This window comes from Babylonia areolata, chromosome 6 (genome assembly GCF_041734735.1).
Source record: "Babylonia areolata isolate BAREFJ2019XMU chromosome 6, ASM4173473v1, whole genome shotgun sequence".
Taxonomy (NCBI): Eukaryota; Metazoa; Mollusca; class Gastropoda; order Neogastropoda; family Buccinidae; genus Babylonia; species Babylonia areolata.
Genome location: NC_134881.1, coordinates 16,573,751 through 16,592,313, shown reverse-complemented (window position 1 = coordinate 16,592,313; position 18,563 = coordinate 16,573,751). Strand labels below are relative to the sequence as shown.

General features: G+C 47.2%; 1 protein-coding gene across 1 annotated transcript in view; it reads left to right on the top strand.

The window, feature by feature from the left end:
* Positions 1-18,563, top strand: part of LOC143283463 (multidrug resistance-associated protein 1-like) — a 50,217-nt gene that overhangs the window by 5,018 nt on the left and 26,636 nt on the right. The window contains exons 2-12 of the mRNA XM_076589703.1: positions 579-755; positions 2,326-2,439; positions 2,920-3,048; positions 3,947-4,063; positions 4,347-4,408; positions 12,070-12,228; positions 12,673-13,044; positions 13,484-13,664; positions 15,971-16,157; positions 17,162-17,295; positions 17,978-18,115. Coding sequence (XP_076445818.1) covers positions 579-755; positions 2,326-2,439; positions 2,920-3,048; positions 3,947-4,063; positions 4,347-4,408; positions 12,070-12,228; positions 12,673-13,044; positions 13,484-13,664; positions 15,971-16,157; positions 17,162-17,295; positions 17,978-18,115 — 1,770 coding nt within the window. The remainder of the gene's footprint in view (positions 1-578; positions 756-2,325; positions 2,440-2,919; positions 3,049-3,946; positions 4,064-4,346; positions 4,409-12,069; positions 12,229-12,672; positions 13,045-13,483; positions 13,665-15,970; positions 16,158-17,161; positions 17,296-17,977; positions 18,116-18,563) is intronic.

The window sequence follows — 18,563 nt, the reverse complement described above, 5'->3', positions numbered from 1 at the left end:
TTAATACAGAGCACTTTTAAACGATTTTTTTTATCTCTTTTTTTTTCTTCTTCTCCTCATGATTCCTTTACTGGATAAAGTGCGAAGCACAAGTCAGTTTTGAAGGCTTTGCCTCTTGTTTACTTTTTACGTCACCAGTCTCGGTTTTTTTGTGTTTTTTTTTGTTTTTTTTTTTTTTTTTTTTTAGATAGCTGATTCAAATACTTTTATCCCAACAATCGTGAGCTTTCTGTTGAACAGTATGGCCTTGAACACAAATGCAAACGCATGCATACAAGCGCGCGCACACACACACACGCTCGCGCGCGCGCATAAGAACACATACATCCGCACGCACATACCAAAGCCACATGTATCTGAATTGTTGATTTGTTCTTTGGTTATTTAGTTTCAACCATCTATAGATAATCAAGGGTGATGGATATTGGACAGAAGCAATAGATTAAATGAATTTGTTTTTTTTGTTTTTGAGAAACTTGAATTGTACTTTTTAAACGCGTGCAAGAAAACCGAAAACGATTAAGTTTGATGTGTGTGTGTGTGTGTGTGTGTGTGTGTGTGTTATTCGTTTTAACCAGGACTCCAACCTGACGTGGAACGGAGACTGGCCTCAGTTCACGGGCTGCTTCCAACACGCAGTCTTGCCCTGGATGACGTGCGGGTTTCTGTGGGTGACGTCACTGTTTTATGTGCTGCACCTCATCGCAAGACCTGTCAACGTTCTGCCCACCACGGATCTGTTCATCGTAAAACTGGTCAGGAACAAAATTAATGGAAGTGGGCCTAAGGCCCTTCTGGGGGAGGCAACACAGATTCAGTGCTCATAAACACACACACACACACACACACACACACACACTAATGGACCCAGGTTCGAATCTCAGTAACGACGTGTGGTGGGTAAAATGTGGAGATATTTTCCGATCTCCCAGCTCTCTCTCTCTCTCTCTCTCTCAGACACACACTCTCACACACACACATGTGCGCGCGTGACTGACTGAAACGTGATTTAATGACACAGGAAGCAAATGATTAGCGCCCAATAGCAGCTGGTACAGTATTGTGATGTATTGTGCCATGCTGTGTTGTACTCTGCTTGGCTGGATTGCACTGTGCTGTACATTGCTGTGTTGTACTGTTACTGTGCCGTAGTGTACTGCTCTGCACCGTACTATAGTTCGCTGTATTCTTTATTATCTGAACAAGAGAAATTCATTTGTGGTGTAAAACACAGAAACAATACACGGAAATCACAGTCATTCAACATGTATTCATAAAAGACATAAAATGTTTAGATGTCAACTTAGGGCTACCCATGCGTACAATGATAATCATAGTTGACAACAACAACAGAAACCTTTAACAGGTAACTTACTGTAAATCATGCATACATCATCACAGCCATACATGTGCAATACAAAATCATTTAAAGGATGGGAATAACATAGGCATAAAATAGCATACTAAAAGTAGACATAATACATATAGTAACAATGCAATTCAACAATACTTTGATTTAAGATGTCACATTCCACATACACACACTCTGACATACATTTTTATCACAAATCTGGTAATGATTATTGCCGTTTAATGGCTGAATTGAGGTTGGAATAAAGCTGCATTTGAGACAAAGAAGCGTTTGCCTGAAGGTGAGAGTTGGTAATAATTTGCCAGCGTAAGGCGACTGTCATTTGAAATGTATTTGGCTTTCTGTCGTACTCTGACATTGTACAGTTTGCTCAAGCTGTCCTGTCTCACACCCACGACCTTACTGCACACATTCACAGTCACTGTACTAATGTACCGTACTTTACTGTATTGTAGTGGGCTCTATCATGCTGTATCGTACTGTGCTATACTGTATTTTACTGTGTTGTATTTTCGTTTGCTGTGCTGTATTGACCTTTACTATACTTTTTGCTGTACTGTATTGTATCGTATTGTGCTGTACTGTACTGAATTGTACTGTGCTGTATTTTGATATGCTGTGCTGATTTTTGTGTGTGTTTTTTTTTTCTTTTTTTTCTTTTTTCTTTAGTGAACTGCTCTATACATATTACGCTTTGCTGTATTGCACTGTTCTTTGCTGCATTGTACTCAACAGTACTTTGGTGTACTGCACCAACTTTCCATTTGTGTGGTTTGTGATACCATCTTTTCTTTGATTTCTGTATGTGTCATATTGCATATTCATTTTGTAAAGAATAAATTTTCCCAGTAATAAAATACTTTCCCATACTGAGAAACAACTCGAATGTGGAAAATGCTTCATCTCACTGCGTGGATTTGTGCAACTAAACGGGGTTTTTCTTTTTGTTGCAGTTTGCTTGTACATCCTTGGTTTTCTTACGAATCATACAAATTTTGAATGTGGTTCAAGATGCCCCTTCGTCCAACGCCGAAATTTTGGACTACTCCGTGCATTTAGTAACATACGTAAGTGATGAATGAAAGGCCTGTTTCCTTTGATCAGTTGTACTCTCTCTCTCTCTCTCCCTCTCCTCTCTCTCTCTCTCTCTCTCTCTCTCTCAATACAGTACAATGATTATAATATCACTTCATTAACCCGTCATATGATAATCTTTTGTGTCTGCTCATACCCGTACATGAATAATCGCATATAAACGCATGCATGAGAAAATGCACGCATCAACACAACATAAAAGCACGAAGATATTTGTACAATATAAAGACCCATTCATTTCAAAAATGGATTTGTGCAGTACTTTTGCACAATTATAAATTTCTCTCTCCTCCTCCACACAACACCCCCCCCCCCCCCACACACACACACACACGCGCGCGCGTGCGTGGATGTGAGTTCACAAATCTTATGTATTACAGACATCACAGTAAACGTAAAGCACGACAAAGTAGAAAAAGAAAGCCTCACTCTATCAAACTCTTTGCTTGCAGGGTTTGTTGGTTGCGGTTCTTGTCCTGGAAAAACGGAAAGGCGTGATTACCTCCCTTATTCTATTCTTTTTCTGGCTACTGTCCCTGTTTGTCAACATCATTCCGTTTTACTCCAAAATCAAACTGCAGGTGAGGTTTTTTGTGGGTTTTTTTTTTCGCGTTTTCTTCTTCTTCTTTGTGTGTGTGTGTGTGTGTGTGTGTGTGTGTGTGAATGCTTGCTCGTGCATGCCCGTGTTTTGTATTGAATTGTATTGTTTTGCTTTGTGTGTTTTTGTTTTTTGTTGTTGTTAATTCTGGCTGCTCTCCCTGGGGACAGTGTGTCGCCACGGAACAGCGCCACCCTTTTTCTTTTCTTTCTACTTCTTCCTGCAAGTGTCTATGACTGTTTTCTCATGAAAGTGGATTTTTCTATAGAGTTTTGCAAGGGTTAAACCTTTTGGTACCATACCTCAGTTTATCGTCTCATCCTATCGTAGAACAGAGGTGGGGGTGGGGGGTGAGGGTGTGGGCTCGAATCCCGATCTCGCCCCTTTCTCCCAAGTTTGACTGGAAAATCAAACCCGAGCGTCTGCTCCTGCTCACTCGGATGAGACGATAAACCGAGGTCCCGTGTGCAGCACGCACCTGGCGCACTGAAAAAGAACCCATGACAAGGAGAGGTTTGTCCTCTGGCAAAATTATGAATAACGAAATCCACTCTGATAAGTACACAAAATTAATATGTAAGCATGCACTCAAGACCTGACTAAGTGCTTTAGGCTATGCTGCAGGTCAGGCATCTGCCTGGCAGATGTGGTGTAGCGTAGGTATATGATTAACAAGGTACAGTTAGGTATATGACAAAGAGTGGTAACTCTCCAATCACAAGGTACACAACTTCAAGTCAATGCTGTTTATGCAACCGATTCAACTAGCACACAGGTAGATAAAAGGTACACTGAAACAAACAAGGTGTATGGATTTGTCCGAAAGCAGGGACGACTCTTTGAGAAAGTGAAAGTGAACCTTGGGACCGTTGTGTGTGCAGGAATACCAGGATGAGGTGCTGGACTTCTGTCTGTTCTACGCCGTGTACGCATTCACCGTGGTCAGCTTTGTGGTCAGCTGTGTGGCCGAGCGTATCCCGCCTGGTTTCTACAACACGGTGAGGGGCATGCAGTGGGTTCGCTGGTGAATCTCTTGGTGTGGTGTGGTGTGTGTGTGCGTGTACATGTGTGTGCGCGCATGCGTGTGTGTGAATGTGTGTGAGTGTGTGTGTGTGTGTGTGTGTGTGCCTGCCTCGGTGCCTGTGTGTGCCTGCATCGGTTCATGTAAGAGAGAGAGAGAGAGAGACAGAGAGATAGAGAGAGAGCAGGGGTGGGGGGGGGGGATGGATAGTGTGTCCGGCAAAGTGACGTTATGACCCGTGCCTGGACGTCGTGTTTCAGAACGGGAATCTGGAGGTGTCGGCATCTGTGCTGTCCAGACTGACCTTCTGGTGGCCCACCAGGTATGTGGCACAGTCAGCCCTCTTCTGACAACACCAATAATAATGATAATCATCAGCATCGTCATCATCGTCATCATCATCGTCATAATCAACATCTTCTTCATCATCATCTTCTTCTTCCTCCTCCTCCTCATTATCTTCATCATCATCATCATCATCATCATCATCATCATTATCATGTTGATAAAGGTGAGGAGGAGGAGGAGGAGGATAATGACACAAGTAGCAGTACGACCACCCGCAAGGTAGTTACAGGTGATCTCTGTTCTCTCAGAATGCTGATAGACAGTTATAGCTTCTACTACTACTACTACGACGACGACGACGACGACGACTACTATTTCTTCTTCTTCTTCGTGACGTTCACAGCAACTCCATCAGTCCAGCTCTGGTGATGAATAAAGACGACGTTTTCTCCAGCCCTTCGTGGCTGTCATATAGTTTGGTCTGAGTGGAGTGTCGGCAGGCCACACGTCTTGTCTTGTCTGTTTGTACAGGGGTGTGTGGGGTTGGGGAGAGCAGTTTTGGGGAATATGCTCCGCCGTTTGGTCTTCCTGTCATTAGGGGAAAGTGGGAGATGGCACCAGCTTCAGTTTTCGGTACATGTGGTTGTTCATGTCTGTTGTAACCGGTGTGAGGCTTCACCAAGACACTTTGCTGCTCTCTGAGTCATGTGTGGTAATCGTCCATGACTGTTGTAGGCGCCGTAAGTGCCCTGATGATGGACCTCATCTCTCTGAAGCTGACGCTGTTGTTGGGTTGCTCCCCCAAGGCGCCCTCCTTGGCCAGCCCGTCAGCCTGCTCATTCCCAGGGACCCCCACAATGGGCAGGGATCCACTGGAGGACCACCCGTCTGCTTCTTGCCACTTTCTGTAGCACTGCCGACAGGGGTGGGAGTTGGTTGTTCTGAAGGGCTTTGCAGCACTGACAGAACGTCTGTCAAGAAGACAACGTGGCTGCAGTCACTGTCGGAATTCTGAATCAAGGAGGCGGCCTGCATGAGTGCTTCAGTCTCTGCACGATAGCTGGTGCAGTGTTTGCCAGTGACAACACTGACAGCAACAGTCTCTCCTTCAGGGAGGCGCACCATGACGCCAGCGCCCCCACTGACCACAGCTGATCCGTCAGCGTATGCATGGATCTATGCTTCCTGTTAGAACATCTCAGCAGTCATGACCAGCGTCAGGGACTGCTTCGCCGAGTTGCTATGCTTATCACCTGAAGTGAGTTAGGTTGTTGTGAAGACCTGGATGTCAGTCTGGTTGGCTGCCCAAGGTTCTGGCACTTCTGATGGGCGATGGGGAGTACGTCCTGTGGCAGCTGTTCCTGGTACTGTCGGGACAGGCGTTTGCTTTTATGGACAAAGCTACTCCTTTTCAGTCTGTTCTTGGTGAGGCAGTTCAGTTTCTGTTTCTGTTTCTGTTTCGTGGGGTGGACGGGCTAACACGTGTACTTTTCTGCCTGTACCATGATTTTGGCTTCTCTCCACTAGTTTAGAGGTTGGATGCCTGTAAACTTTTCCATTTCTCTGATCGGCGTTAACCTCAACTCAGCAGACATGATGTGCAGCGCCTGGTTCTGGACTCTGTCAAGCGCTTGCTGGTTTGTCTTTGCAGTTGTTGCCCATGCTGTGGCGCCGCGTTCGACATGGGGTCTGACTGTTACATGGTGAACTGTTTTCAGTATCCTTTCATTTGCTCTCCAGGTGGTTCCTGCTACTCTGTACAGAATAGCATGCTTGCGCCTGCCTTTTGTCTCTGCCTTGGCCGTGTGTAGTTTCCAGGTCAGCCGTGTGTCAAAGGTGACTCCAAGGTAGGTTGCTTCGTCATCCTCTGTCAGCAGGGTTCTGCCCATGGTGACGGTTCCAGCTTTCTGTTTCAGTGACAAGTTGAAGAGGGTGGTGGAGGACTTGTCCTTGTTAACAGCAACATGCCATTCTCAGCCCAGCTGCTGTGATTGTCTGCCACCATCTGTAAGCGACAGGTGGCCGTGGTGACATGTTCCTCCTTGCACCACATCACCAGGTCGTCAGCATACAGCGCAGCCTGGACAGATATAGCTGATCTCTCCTCTCCCATAATGCTGATGCAGGTGATCTCTCTTCTCCTAGAATGCTGATGGACAGTTACAGGTGATCTCTGTTCTTCCAAAATCCTAACGGACAGTTATAGGTGATTACTTTTCTCCCATAATCCTGACGGACAGTTATAGGTGATCTCTGTTCTCTCAGAATGCTGACAGTTACAGGTGATCTCTGTTACCCAAGAATGCTGACAGACAGATGCAGGTGATCTCTGTTCTCTCGGAATGCTGACAGTTACAGGTGATCTCTGTTTTCACAGAATGCTGACAGTTACAGGTGATCTCTGTTACCCAAGAATGCTGACAGACTGTTGCAGGTGATCTCTGTTCTCTCGGAATGCTGACAGTTACAGGTGATCTCAGTTTTCACAGAATGCTGATAGTTACAGGTGCCAGAATGCTGAAAGACACTTATAGTTGATCTCTGTTTTCCCGGAATGCTAACAGTTACAAGTGATCTGTCTCCAAGAATGCCGATGGCCACAGGTGATATATGATATTCTGTCAGGATGCTGATAGCCAGCTACAGGTTATATTTTTCTCTCACGATGTTGATAGCCAGCTACATGTGATAACTATTCTCTCAGGATGCTGATAGCCAGCTACAGGTGATATCTGTTCTCTCAGGATGCTGATAGCCAGCTACAGGTGATGTCTATTCTCTCGGAATGCTGATAGCCAGCTACAGGTGATATATATTTTATCAGGACGCTGATAGTCAGCTACAGGTGAGAGCAGAATATTCTCTCGAGATGCTGATAGCCAGCTACAGGTGATATCTGTTTTCTCAGGATGCTAATAGTGATAGCCAGTTGCAAGTGAAATGTGAATATTAACAATTTTTCCCGTCGACTCTTCTATGTTGAAGTCGGAATCACTGTGTACCCAAATGGGTATACCCTTTGGACCGAAAAGTTGTCCACCTTTCTGGTTCGACATTCTTATATTCTACTTAACATTTTTGCCCGTCTGCAGTACAAAACATACGTGAAAAAACTACGAAACGGGCAAAAATGTTAATTAGATATATAGAGAATTGTCTACTATAGTTGACGATTTTAAACGAAACTTGGCTCGATTATAAAGGTGTCTAAAAAGGGATGCTTTTTGGGGCATTCCATGCACCTAGCAAGGGGCTTGGAAAGAATGGGGGATACGCAAAGTGAAGGCGAAAATGTCACTGACGGGCATTTACGTTTTTGCCCGTCTGAATTATTTCTAAACGGTCATGCGCAATTCCGATGGCAAGAGGTAAACGCGCAAGAGTTGTGCACTTCAGTTCAAAACTGTAAACGGCGGAATGAAGTGCGGCGTCCCGGTCGCGCGAGGCTGAAAACGAAAGTGTACGACGACACAAGGGTTTGCGATTGTACTTACCGATACATGATTCCACATGTTTTGCACAGAGCCACACACACACTTTGACGGAATGAAGTTGTCATTGTACACGCACCAAACTACGGAATGAAGTCAGTTGTCAATGCCTACACACACAATCCTCAGGAATGAACTTGTGAGTGTTCACGCACAACATCATCAGTTACAGAATGAAATTGTCAGCCCCGGCGACTATTCGGACACACAAACACGGAATGAAGTTGTCACTGTTCACTGACACACAGACACATGCTGAAGGAATGTTGTAATTGTACATACACGACCTGTCACTGGTCTGCCGAAGTGGATGTGCACGAAGGGGACGTAGGAAAGAGGTCACTGTGCCACAATCTTGTACTGAAGTGAAGACGGAATGAACTGCACCGCGCTTCGCGGGAGGATGAAAACCAGAGTGGAGGACTAGACAATGGGTTCGGAACGTAACATGAACAAGTCTGTGCGTATGGAAAGAATGGCCATCTGTGCAGCTAATTATTTTGTCTCGTCCTCAGTTCTCCACGGAAAGCCAGGAGCATACTGACATGCAACACAGGACACGGCACACACGTACGTGACACGTGCTGTCGAGGAAAGAAGCTGTCTAACACACACCACGGGCAATCACGGAATGAAGTTCACACACACACACACACACACACACGAGCGCGCGCACGCGCGCGAAATCGCTGACTTGAACATTCACAGCCGGCGCAAGCATCACGAGAAAGGAACGTCCAGCTGTCCGGTTGAAACGGTTCAAGTTCAGCACGGACACTGACTCGGTCGTTAAAATGCACTTTCCAATTTCGGAATGTTACTTTTCTTCACAGCACCTTGTTGAGGAAGGTCCCACCAGTCCCGCTCATTTTTAATGTGAAGTCCTCTGTGCAACGCATTCGAGCACTGCAATACAGGGAATGGAAATCCCAGTGTGTGGACTGATTTCCACGTGTACCCGGTCAGTGCTGTCGGAACCGATACAGCAAGGACGTACAACGAAACAGGCCGAAAGGAACGAACCGGCCCACCACAGGAGACTGCCGTCATCCTGTTTTTCCGTCGTACACACGTGAGTGTTTCATGCAAGCTGTTTTATTCTTTTCATTCATTCAGTTTTTGCGAATGACGCTGTGCCATCATGTGTGCGTGTAGTGAGGCTGTGCGGGGGTATGCCTGCGCGTATACAAGTCTCCGAAGTGTGTGTGTGTGGGGGGTGGGGGTGGAGGGTGGTATGGTAAGTGATGGTACTGGGACACTATGGGGCATATAATAAAAGACGGAAAGAATCTCTATTACATTCGTCTAGAATCAACACACTTTTAACAGATAAGAAATTAAAGAGAACACACAAGTATTAACATTGCACTCCATTCTGTTTACAAACGTGAAACTGATTTTCACACGATGTTTGTTTCAATATCGATTCATTCCGTTTCATCTCAGTAAGCCTACAACACTGCCAAGTGATGCAGTCACGAACACTGAAGTATGTTGTTGCAGGAAACCCACAGAGCAGCTGAAAGGCTGGCATCATCACCACCCAAGTTCACTGCCGGGCCGTCACGCCCTGCTCGTGTGGACCCCCCCCCCCCCCCCCCCCCACCAGTGAGTGAGTCTATACCGCATATTTCAGGTCACCCGTTTCACGAATGACAGATCACGACAGACTAAAACAAAGACTGGCGAAGAAATCTGGTTTGACATCTTTCGCTATTTTCAGAAGGAATAAACGGATGAAAACTTTACATACGGATCCCTTCTCTCCGCCTTCCACGTGTGAATCTCAAGCAGGTGCCGTTTTGTCTACGGGTGAGATGTTTTCGCTTCTAAACACCATAGTAACGTGTGTGTGTGTGTGTGTGTGTGTGTGTGTGTGTGTGTGTGTGTGTGTGTGTGTCATTATGTGTGTCACTCTGCCGGGGTGTGTGTGTGTGTGTGTGTGTGTGTGTGTGTGTGTGTGTGTGTAAGTACATACACATATTGTGTTGTGCAGAAGATCATTACTGGCACTGTCACACCACGAGGGCAGCTTCCCAAACACGCATGACGAGGCCGCCGCCTGATCCCCCGACTGGAGACTGCGCTGTGGAACGACGGCACTGTGACGACACAGGACAGGGACCCTGCTGTGGAGCTGCTTCTCTGACCGGAGCACCCGTTGGGTAACATGTATCCGAGCCAATGTCCCCTTAACATTCCAGTTCATTCCGTCATAAACGGTGGTCCCAGTAACGCATCTACTGCCAAACCAGTGTTCCTTTAAAACTGCAGTTCATTCCGTCATAAACAGTGGCTCCAGTCACGCACCTGTGATCAAACTGACCAGTGCCTGCCGTGGAGTGTTTCTGAGGAGACCTAAAAAGGATATATATCCACCGATCGACATTCTCTCCGTAAGTACACAGTAGTTCATGTTAGGATCGGAACCCATTGTCTCGTCCTCCACTCTGGATTTCATTCTCTCGCGAAGCACGGTACAGTTCATTCCGTCTTCACTTCGAATAACCGGCGATTGCGCACACTGACCGCCGTTTCGATCGAACTGCTTTATACGTCCCGTATCGCAGATCGGACACCGACAACGTTCCCGTATTCTTTTCGAATTTCTCTTTCACTTTGCAAATTCCCGTTTCTGTTTCAAGCCCCATGCTAGATGCATGGAATGCCCCACAAACACATCCGTTTTAAGACACGTTTGGACTCGAGACAAGTTTCATTGCAAGTACTGACACAAACTCCAACTTGTGTATACATTCACACTCCCGTCTTAATCGTTTTCATGTATGTTTTGTATAAGAGACGGGCAAAAGCGATAATACCCGTCCGTGACATGTTCGCCTTCACTTTGCGTATCCCCCATTCTTTCCAAGCCCCTTGCTAGGTGCACGGAAGGCCCCCAAAAGCATCCCTTTTTAGACACCTTTCTGATCGATCCAAGTTTCCTTTAAAATCGTCCGCTGTAGCAGACATTTCTATATATATCTACTTAACATTTTTGCCCGTTTTGTATTTTTTCACGTATGTTTTGTACTGCTGACGGGCAAAAATGTTAAGTAGAGTATAAGAATGTCGAACCATAAGTGGATACTATGTTACGCCAAAACGGGTATACCCGTTCGGGTACACAGCCATTCCGACTTCAACATAGAAGAGTCGACGGGCAAAATTGTTAATATTGCCGGAATGTGTTCTCTCAGTGTGTTTATAGCCAGCTACAGGTGATATCCGTTCTCTATGGATGCTGATAGCCAGCTACAGGTGATATATGTTCTCCCAGTATGTTGATTGCCAGCTACAGGTGATATGCTGATAGCCAGCTACAGGTGATATGCTGATAGCCAGCTACAGGTGATATCTGTTCTCTCAGGATGCTGATAGCCAGCTACAGGTGATATCTATTCTCTCAGGATGCTGATAGTGATAGCCAGCTACAGGTGATATCTGTTCTCTCAAAATGCTGATAGCCAACTAGAGGTGATATATGTTCTCTCAAAATGCTGATAGCCAACTACAGGTGATATATGTTCTCTCAAAATGCTGATAGCCAGCTACAGGTGATATATGTTCTCTCAAAATGCTGATAGCCAACTACAGGTGATATATGTTCTCTCAAAATGCTGATTGGTTATATCTGCTCTCTCAGGATGCTGATCGCCAGCTACAGGTGGTATCTATTCTCTCAAAATGCTGATAGCCAGCTACAGGTGATACCTGTTCTCTCAGGATGCTGATAGCCAGCAACATGTGATACCTGTTCTCTCAGGATGCTGATAGCCAGCTACAGGTGATGTATATTCTCTCAGGATGTTGATAGCCAGCTACATGTGATACCTGTTCTCTCAGGATGCTGATAGCCAGCTACATGTGATACCTGTTCTCTCAGGATGTTGATAGCCAGCTACAGGTGATACCTGTTCTCTCAGGATGCTGATAGCCAGCTACAGGTGATATCTATTCTCTCAAAATGCTGATAGCCAGCTACAGGTGATATCTGTTCTCTCAAAATGCTGATAGCCAGCTACAGGTGATATCTGTTCTCTCAAAATGCTGATAGCCAACTGCAGGTGATATCTGTTCTCTCAGGATGTTGTTAGCCAGCTACATGTGATGTCTATTCTCTCAGGATATTGATAGCCAGCTACAGGTGATACCTGTTATCTCAGGATGCTGATAGCCAGCTACAGGTGATATCTGTTCTCAGGATGCTGATAGCCAGCTACAGAGGGGTGAGGGAGGACAAGCTGCTGGCCCTCAACCCCCGGGACTCCACTGCCAGCACGGTGCCCGTGTTACAGGCCCACCTGAGGGAGGAGGAGGTCAGGTGTTCTTCACGTGGCGCCAAGCTGCACCGGCAGGGACCGTGAGTCTGCAGGGTCTGTGTGTGGGGGGGCCGTGGGGGGAGGGGGGAGTTAGTGTGTGCGTCTTTTTGGTGTGCGTGTGTGTGTGTGTGTGTGTGTGTGTGTGTGTGTGTGTTGTGTGTCTGTAGCAGTAGTAGTAGTAGTAGTAGACGACTTCAATTTGATGTCTTTTATCTGTAAGTGATTTTAGAAGTGTGTGTTTGTGTGCTTGTGCGTTTGCGTTTGTGTATTTGTATGTGTTTGGGTGGATGGATATGTGTGTATCTCTGTGTGTGTGTGTGTGTTTGTTTGCGTTTGTGTATTCGTATCTCTTTGTCTGTCTGTCTGTCTGTCTTTGTCTCTAGAGGTGTCCTTGTTACTGTCACTAACACATGCGCACCCATTCCCCACAACTCTCAACTTCCTTTCCGGTCCCCGTCTCACCCTACCCGTCCTGTTGGTTCCAGACAAAGCAGCGAGTCCTTCACCAAACGAAGAAAAAGACGAAGTGCCTCCTCTGCAGCAGAGAAAAACGAACCAGAACTGCAGATAGACATAAACAACAAAGCACCGCCCACCTTCTCCAGAGAAACGACACCGCTGTTTCAGGGTGACAGTGGAAGATACAACCAGTATAGCAAAGGCGACAGCAGCAGCAGCAGCAGCAGCAGCAGCAGCAACAGCAGCAGCAGCAACAATAGCACTTTTGAGACCAAGAAGACGAGGCAGTTGTCGATGTTACGAGCGGTTTTGAGGGCTTTCTGGAAGCAGATACTGTGTGTCCATTCTATAGTTATCTTACATATGGTCGCCATCCTTGCCAGCCCGTTAATAATGAGGTTTGTGGTGTTAGGGGTGGCAGGGGTGGGGGTGAACGTGTGTGTATGTGTATGTGAGAGAGAGAGAGAGAGAGAGAGAGAGAGAGAGAGAGAGTGTTAAGACATCACTTATTCTTTACTACGCACGCACATACGTATATAATTATATCTATCTATCTATCTATCTATCTATCTATCTATCTATCTCTCTCTCTCTCTCTCTCTCTCTCTCTATATATATATATATATATATATATATTATAGATATGCAGACATATAGGTATGTATATAGACAGACAAACAAGTAGATATATGTGCAGACAGACAGGCAAACAGATATGCAGACAGCAGATATATGCAGGCAGACAGACAGGCAGACAGATGTACAGACAAACAGGTAGACAGGCAGTCAGACAGACCGACAAACAGACAGACAGACAGGTTACGTGTGCACCCGCAGAGCGATGATCCAGTTCATGGAGGCACGGGGGGGAGAGCCCGTGTGGAGGGGCTACCTGTACGCCGGCAGCCTGTTCCTGATGAACGTGGTGCGGTCCCTGTGCCAGCACTCCTGTCACTTTCTCTCCACCTGTCTGGCCATCAGGGTGTCCGGGTCCCTCACCTCCGCCGTCTACAGAAAGGTGGGCACCACGTGGTGCAGGGTGTGGTGGGTGGGTGTTGGGGGGGGGGGGGGGGCGGGGGGGAGTGATCATGCTGCTGCTACTACTACTACTACCACTACTGATGGAGTCTCCTGTTGGACCGACAGATGAGTAGGCAGGCAGGCTTATCTGTCGGTGTGTGTCCTCATATGGCAGAAGAGGCCGATTCTGGATGCGCAGCACTTCCCACAGGTGTTGCAAGGGAAAACACCTCCAGAAGTTGAGCCCTGCTTCCTTCGCTCACGCTTCTCCTTAATGGTCAGCGTTCTTTGTTTTCAAACGTCATTATGCCACTAGAGCACAGCATCCTCCAGCGAGAGCGGTCAAGGACATCAGTTTCCCAGAAAGCGATGTCTATGTCACAGGATTTGAGGTTTGTCTTCAAGGTGTCCCTGAAGCGCTTGCAGGGTCTTCCAAGTTTGCGGCGGCCTTCCTTCAGCTGGCCATACAAGAGCATCTTCGGGATCCTGCTGTCTGTCATGCGGACAACGTGTCCTGTCCAGCATAGCTGACACTGGATCAGCAGGCTTTCGATGCTGGGCAGGCCGCTCCTCTCTAGGACCTGGAGGTTGGAGACCCTGTCTTGCCACTTTATGCCGAGGACATTTCGTAGGCATCTCTGGTGAAACTGCTCAAGTTGTTGAATGTGACGGCGATACGTCGTTCATGTTTCACAGCAGTACAACAAAGTGGTCAGCACAACAGCTCTGTAGGTTTTCATCGTGGTACTGAGCCTGATACCTTTGTTGTTCCACAGCCTGTTGTTGAGTCTGCCAAAGGCGGAGCTAGCCTTGGAGATGCACAGCGTCACTTCTGCATCAAGGGCTCCGTTGCTGTATAGGGTGCTGCCCAGGTAGCAAAACTTGTTGACTGACTTGATCTCTGTGTCATCGATCTTGATTGCAGGTGGGGGGGAGGCACTAGCGTTCTGTGAGCTAGCTGGTTGGTACATGGACTCGGTCTTGCTGAGGCTGATGGTGATTTCAAAGCGCCTGCAGGAAGTTGAGAACCTGTCCATAATGAACTGCATGTCCTCATGGGTGTGTGCAGCAAGCGCGCAGTCATCAGCGAAGAGGAACTCTCTCAACAGTGCCTCAAACACCCTGGACCTAGCGTTGAGTCGCCGCAAGTTGAAATGTTTGCCATCTGTGCGAAATTGAATGTAGATGCCCTGGTCACAGTCTTGGAAGGCGTCAATCAGCATGGCAGAGAAGAGAATGGAGAACTGTCAGTGTGGGTGCCAGCACGCAGCCTTGCTTCACTCCATTTACCACAGGGAACGGATCCGACATGTCAGTATTTCCCTGTACTCTCGCCTGCATGCCATCGTGGAATGACGCAATCAACTGGATTATGCTTTCTGGGCAGCCAAACTTTAGGAGGATCTTCCACAGACCACAGCAGTTCACCGTGTCGAAGGTCAGGTCTACACAGACCATGTGGAGCTCCTTGTTCTGCTCACGGCACTTCTCTTGCATCTGGCGTACGACAAACACCATGTCACATGTTCCCCTGCCTGAGCGGAAGCCGCACTGTGCTTCAGGGATGACTGTGTTGGAGACATGGTCAACCAGTCTGTTCAGTATGATGCGGGCGAAGATCTTGCCGGCGATGCAGAGGAGAGAGATTCCACGATGGTTATCGCAGGATGTTTTGTCTCCCTTCCGTTTGTAAATGTGGACAATTGAAGTATCCTTGAAATCCTGGGGGACCAATTGATTGGTTAATTGTTTGATTGATAAACGATTAAACTAAACAGTTGCTTATCATTAAATACATAAAACATAAAACACATGAATGAATGAATGAAGAAACCTAGAAACAAATGAACAAACAAACAAACAACTAAATAATAGATGCAAACAACTAAATACGAAAGAAAGAAAGAAAAATAATAGATACAAACAAACAACTAAACACGAAAGAAAGAAAGAGGGAAAGGAAAGGAAGAAACACAAAAACATAGAACCAAAGGAATCTGGACAAAAACCCAACGTTTTGCCCACAGACGTAGAAAAATCTTTTTTTTAATTTGCTTGAGCGCGCGCGCGTGTGTGTCTACATCTTGTGTGGAGTGGGTGTTTGTTTGTGGGCTGGAGTTGGAGCGGAGGATTAGTGCGTGCGGGCGTATTTGTGTGTCTTTAGTATGCATACATCATTGTAATTTTCATTGTAAACGCCCAGGGCTTTTGTTTCATTACACCAGGCGTACCAAATGCCCTTTTATTATTACTGTTATTACCATTTTATCATTGGACCTGCAAATCACTGACACTGCACCGCAGGCCCTGCGGATGAACAGCGAGGCTCGCCGAGGGACCTCGGTGGGGGAGATCGTCAACCTGATGTCGGTGGACGCCCACATCATCGAGCTGTTCATCTCCTTCTCTCCCCGGGTCTGGCTCAGCCCTGGCCTCGTGCTCGTGCCGCTGTACCTGCTGTACACCACTGTGGGCGTGGCGCTGTTGGCTGGTGGGGAGTGTGTGCGTGTGTGTGAATGGGAGGGAGGGGGGGTAAGGCGGGGGAGGGTGGGATGGGATGCGTGTTTGCTTATGGGGGTGTTGGGGATATGGGGTATGGTGATAGTGTGCATGTTTGTGTGCGTGTGGTGTTTGTGGGTGTGGGTGTGTTTTGCTCTGTACCTGCTCTGCACCACTGTGGGCCTGGCGCTGTTGGCTGGTGGGGAGTGTGTGTGTGTGTGTGTGGGGGGTGGGGGGGGTGGGGTGGGGGGCTGGTTGAGGTAATGTGGTAGGGATGGGATGAGTGCTTGTATGGGGGGGGGATGGGGAGGGTGTGTGTGTGTGTGATCGGTGTGGGGAGTGCGTGTGTGTATGTGTGTGTGTTGGTGAGGTGGGGGGGAGGAGGGGTGGGGACCTGGGGTGGGGGTGGGGGTCTAAAAACGACGAAAGGAGAGCCCTGGACACAATGGGTATTAGGTCACTGTCCCCCGATGTCCGTGAAAGGCTTGTTGTTGGCGATGGCATCGGGTATCAGAGACAGGCCGATATGCAAAGGTCGTTTTAGTTTCGTCCGATGGCCGTGAAAGACCACAGGACCTTGAACCAGCCGATGGTGACGATGACTGGAAGGTGGCAGAATGGTTAAGACGTTTATCTGCCTATACAGTGTCCGTCAGGGTCTGGGTTCGATTCCCGCTCTCGCCCTTTCACCTACGTTTGACTGGAAAACCAAACTAAACCTGTAGTTATTAGGATGAGACGGTAAACCCACCACTTGGCGCACTGATGGCAACAAAAGTGTGTCCTCTGGCAAACTTCAGTAGAAAAAAATCACTGTGTTAGTTACACAAATACATGCATGCCTGAATGGCGCCTTGGGTTGTGCTGCTGTCAGGCATCTGCCTAGCAGATGTGGTGTAGTGTATAGGCCTATGGATTTGTCCGAACGCAGTGACGCTTCCTTGAGAAACAGAAACTGATAGTGAAGATGACCCAATTTGTCGTGTCGTGTGGTAGGTGCGGCTTTCATGGCGGCGCTGTTCGCTGTCAACACGCTGCTGATGAACAAGCTGAGGCTCTTCCAGAGAACCATCATGAGCATCAAGGACAAGAGGGTCAAGGTCATCAACGAGGTGCTCAACGGAATCAAGGTGAAGGTCGAAGGGCAGACTTTTGTCTGTCAACCAGTGAGCCACAGGGGAAAGGCTTCAGCCCCGTCTCCCAGTCTGAGTAGAAAACCGTCATTGTCATTTCTTACGAAATAGTGTCGCGAAATACGAGTGCGATATGGCAGGGTTATATTCAGTGGGGAAGTGAGGTGGGTGGGGTGGGAGGATCGAGGAGGAGCTGCGAAAGGATAGAACATGTGTCATCAAAGCTGTACTTAGAAAGGAAGAATGAAAGAAAAAGATGTCGGTTGTGTGAGAGAGAAAGGTTGATGGATGAGTGTGCGTACGTTCGTATGGCGGTTGTTGGCAGCAATAGTTTTTTGTTGTTGTTGTTTTCCAAAGAAACCATTCTTCAGCATTAAACTACTACTGACTACTACATGACAACGTGACGGGTTCTGTGCAGATTCTGACGGTGTATGCTGCTGCTGCTACTACTACGACGACTACTACTACTACATGACAACGTGACGGGTTCTGTGCAGATTCAGAAGCTCTATGCTACCACCACCACCACTGCTACTACTACTACTACTACTACTACCACTACCACTACTACATGACAACATGACGGGTTCTGTGCAGATTCTGAAGCTGTATGCTGCTGCTGCTGCTGCTACTACCACTACCACTACTACATGACAACATGACGGGTTCTGTGCAGATTCTGAAGCTGTACGCCTGGGAGCCGTCCTTTGAGGACAAGGTGACCCAGATTCGTGACCAAGAGCTCTCCGTGCTGTTGAAGGCGGCCTTCATCGACTCCTTCCTCTGTTTCTCTTGGTCTGCGTCTACGTATTGGGTGTGTACAGGCACATGATACAGGTTTTTTTTCTTTCCCTTCATTGAAACTTTATTATGCAGACCATTGTAGTAGAGTGATGGCCTAGAGGTAACGCGTCCGCCTAGGAAGCGAGAGAATCTGAGCGCGTTGGTTCGAATCACGGCTTAGCCGCCGATATTTTCTCCCCCTTCACTTGACCCTGAGTGGTGGTCTGGACGCTAGTTATTCGGATGAAACGATAAACCGAGGTCCCGTGTGCAGCATGCACTTAGCGCACGTAAAAGAACCCACGGCAACAAAAGTGTTGTTCCTGGCAAAATTCTGTAGAAAAATCTACTTCGATAGGAAAAACAAATAAAACTGCACGCAGGAAACAAAATACAAAAAGTGGGTGGCGCTGTAGTTTAGCGACGCGCTCTCCCTGGGGAGAGCAGCCTGAATTTCACATAGAGAAATCTGTTGTGAT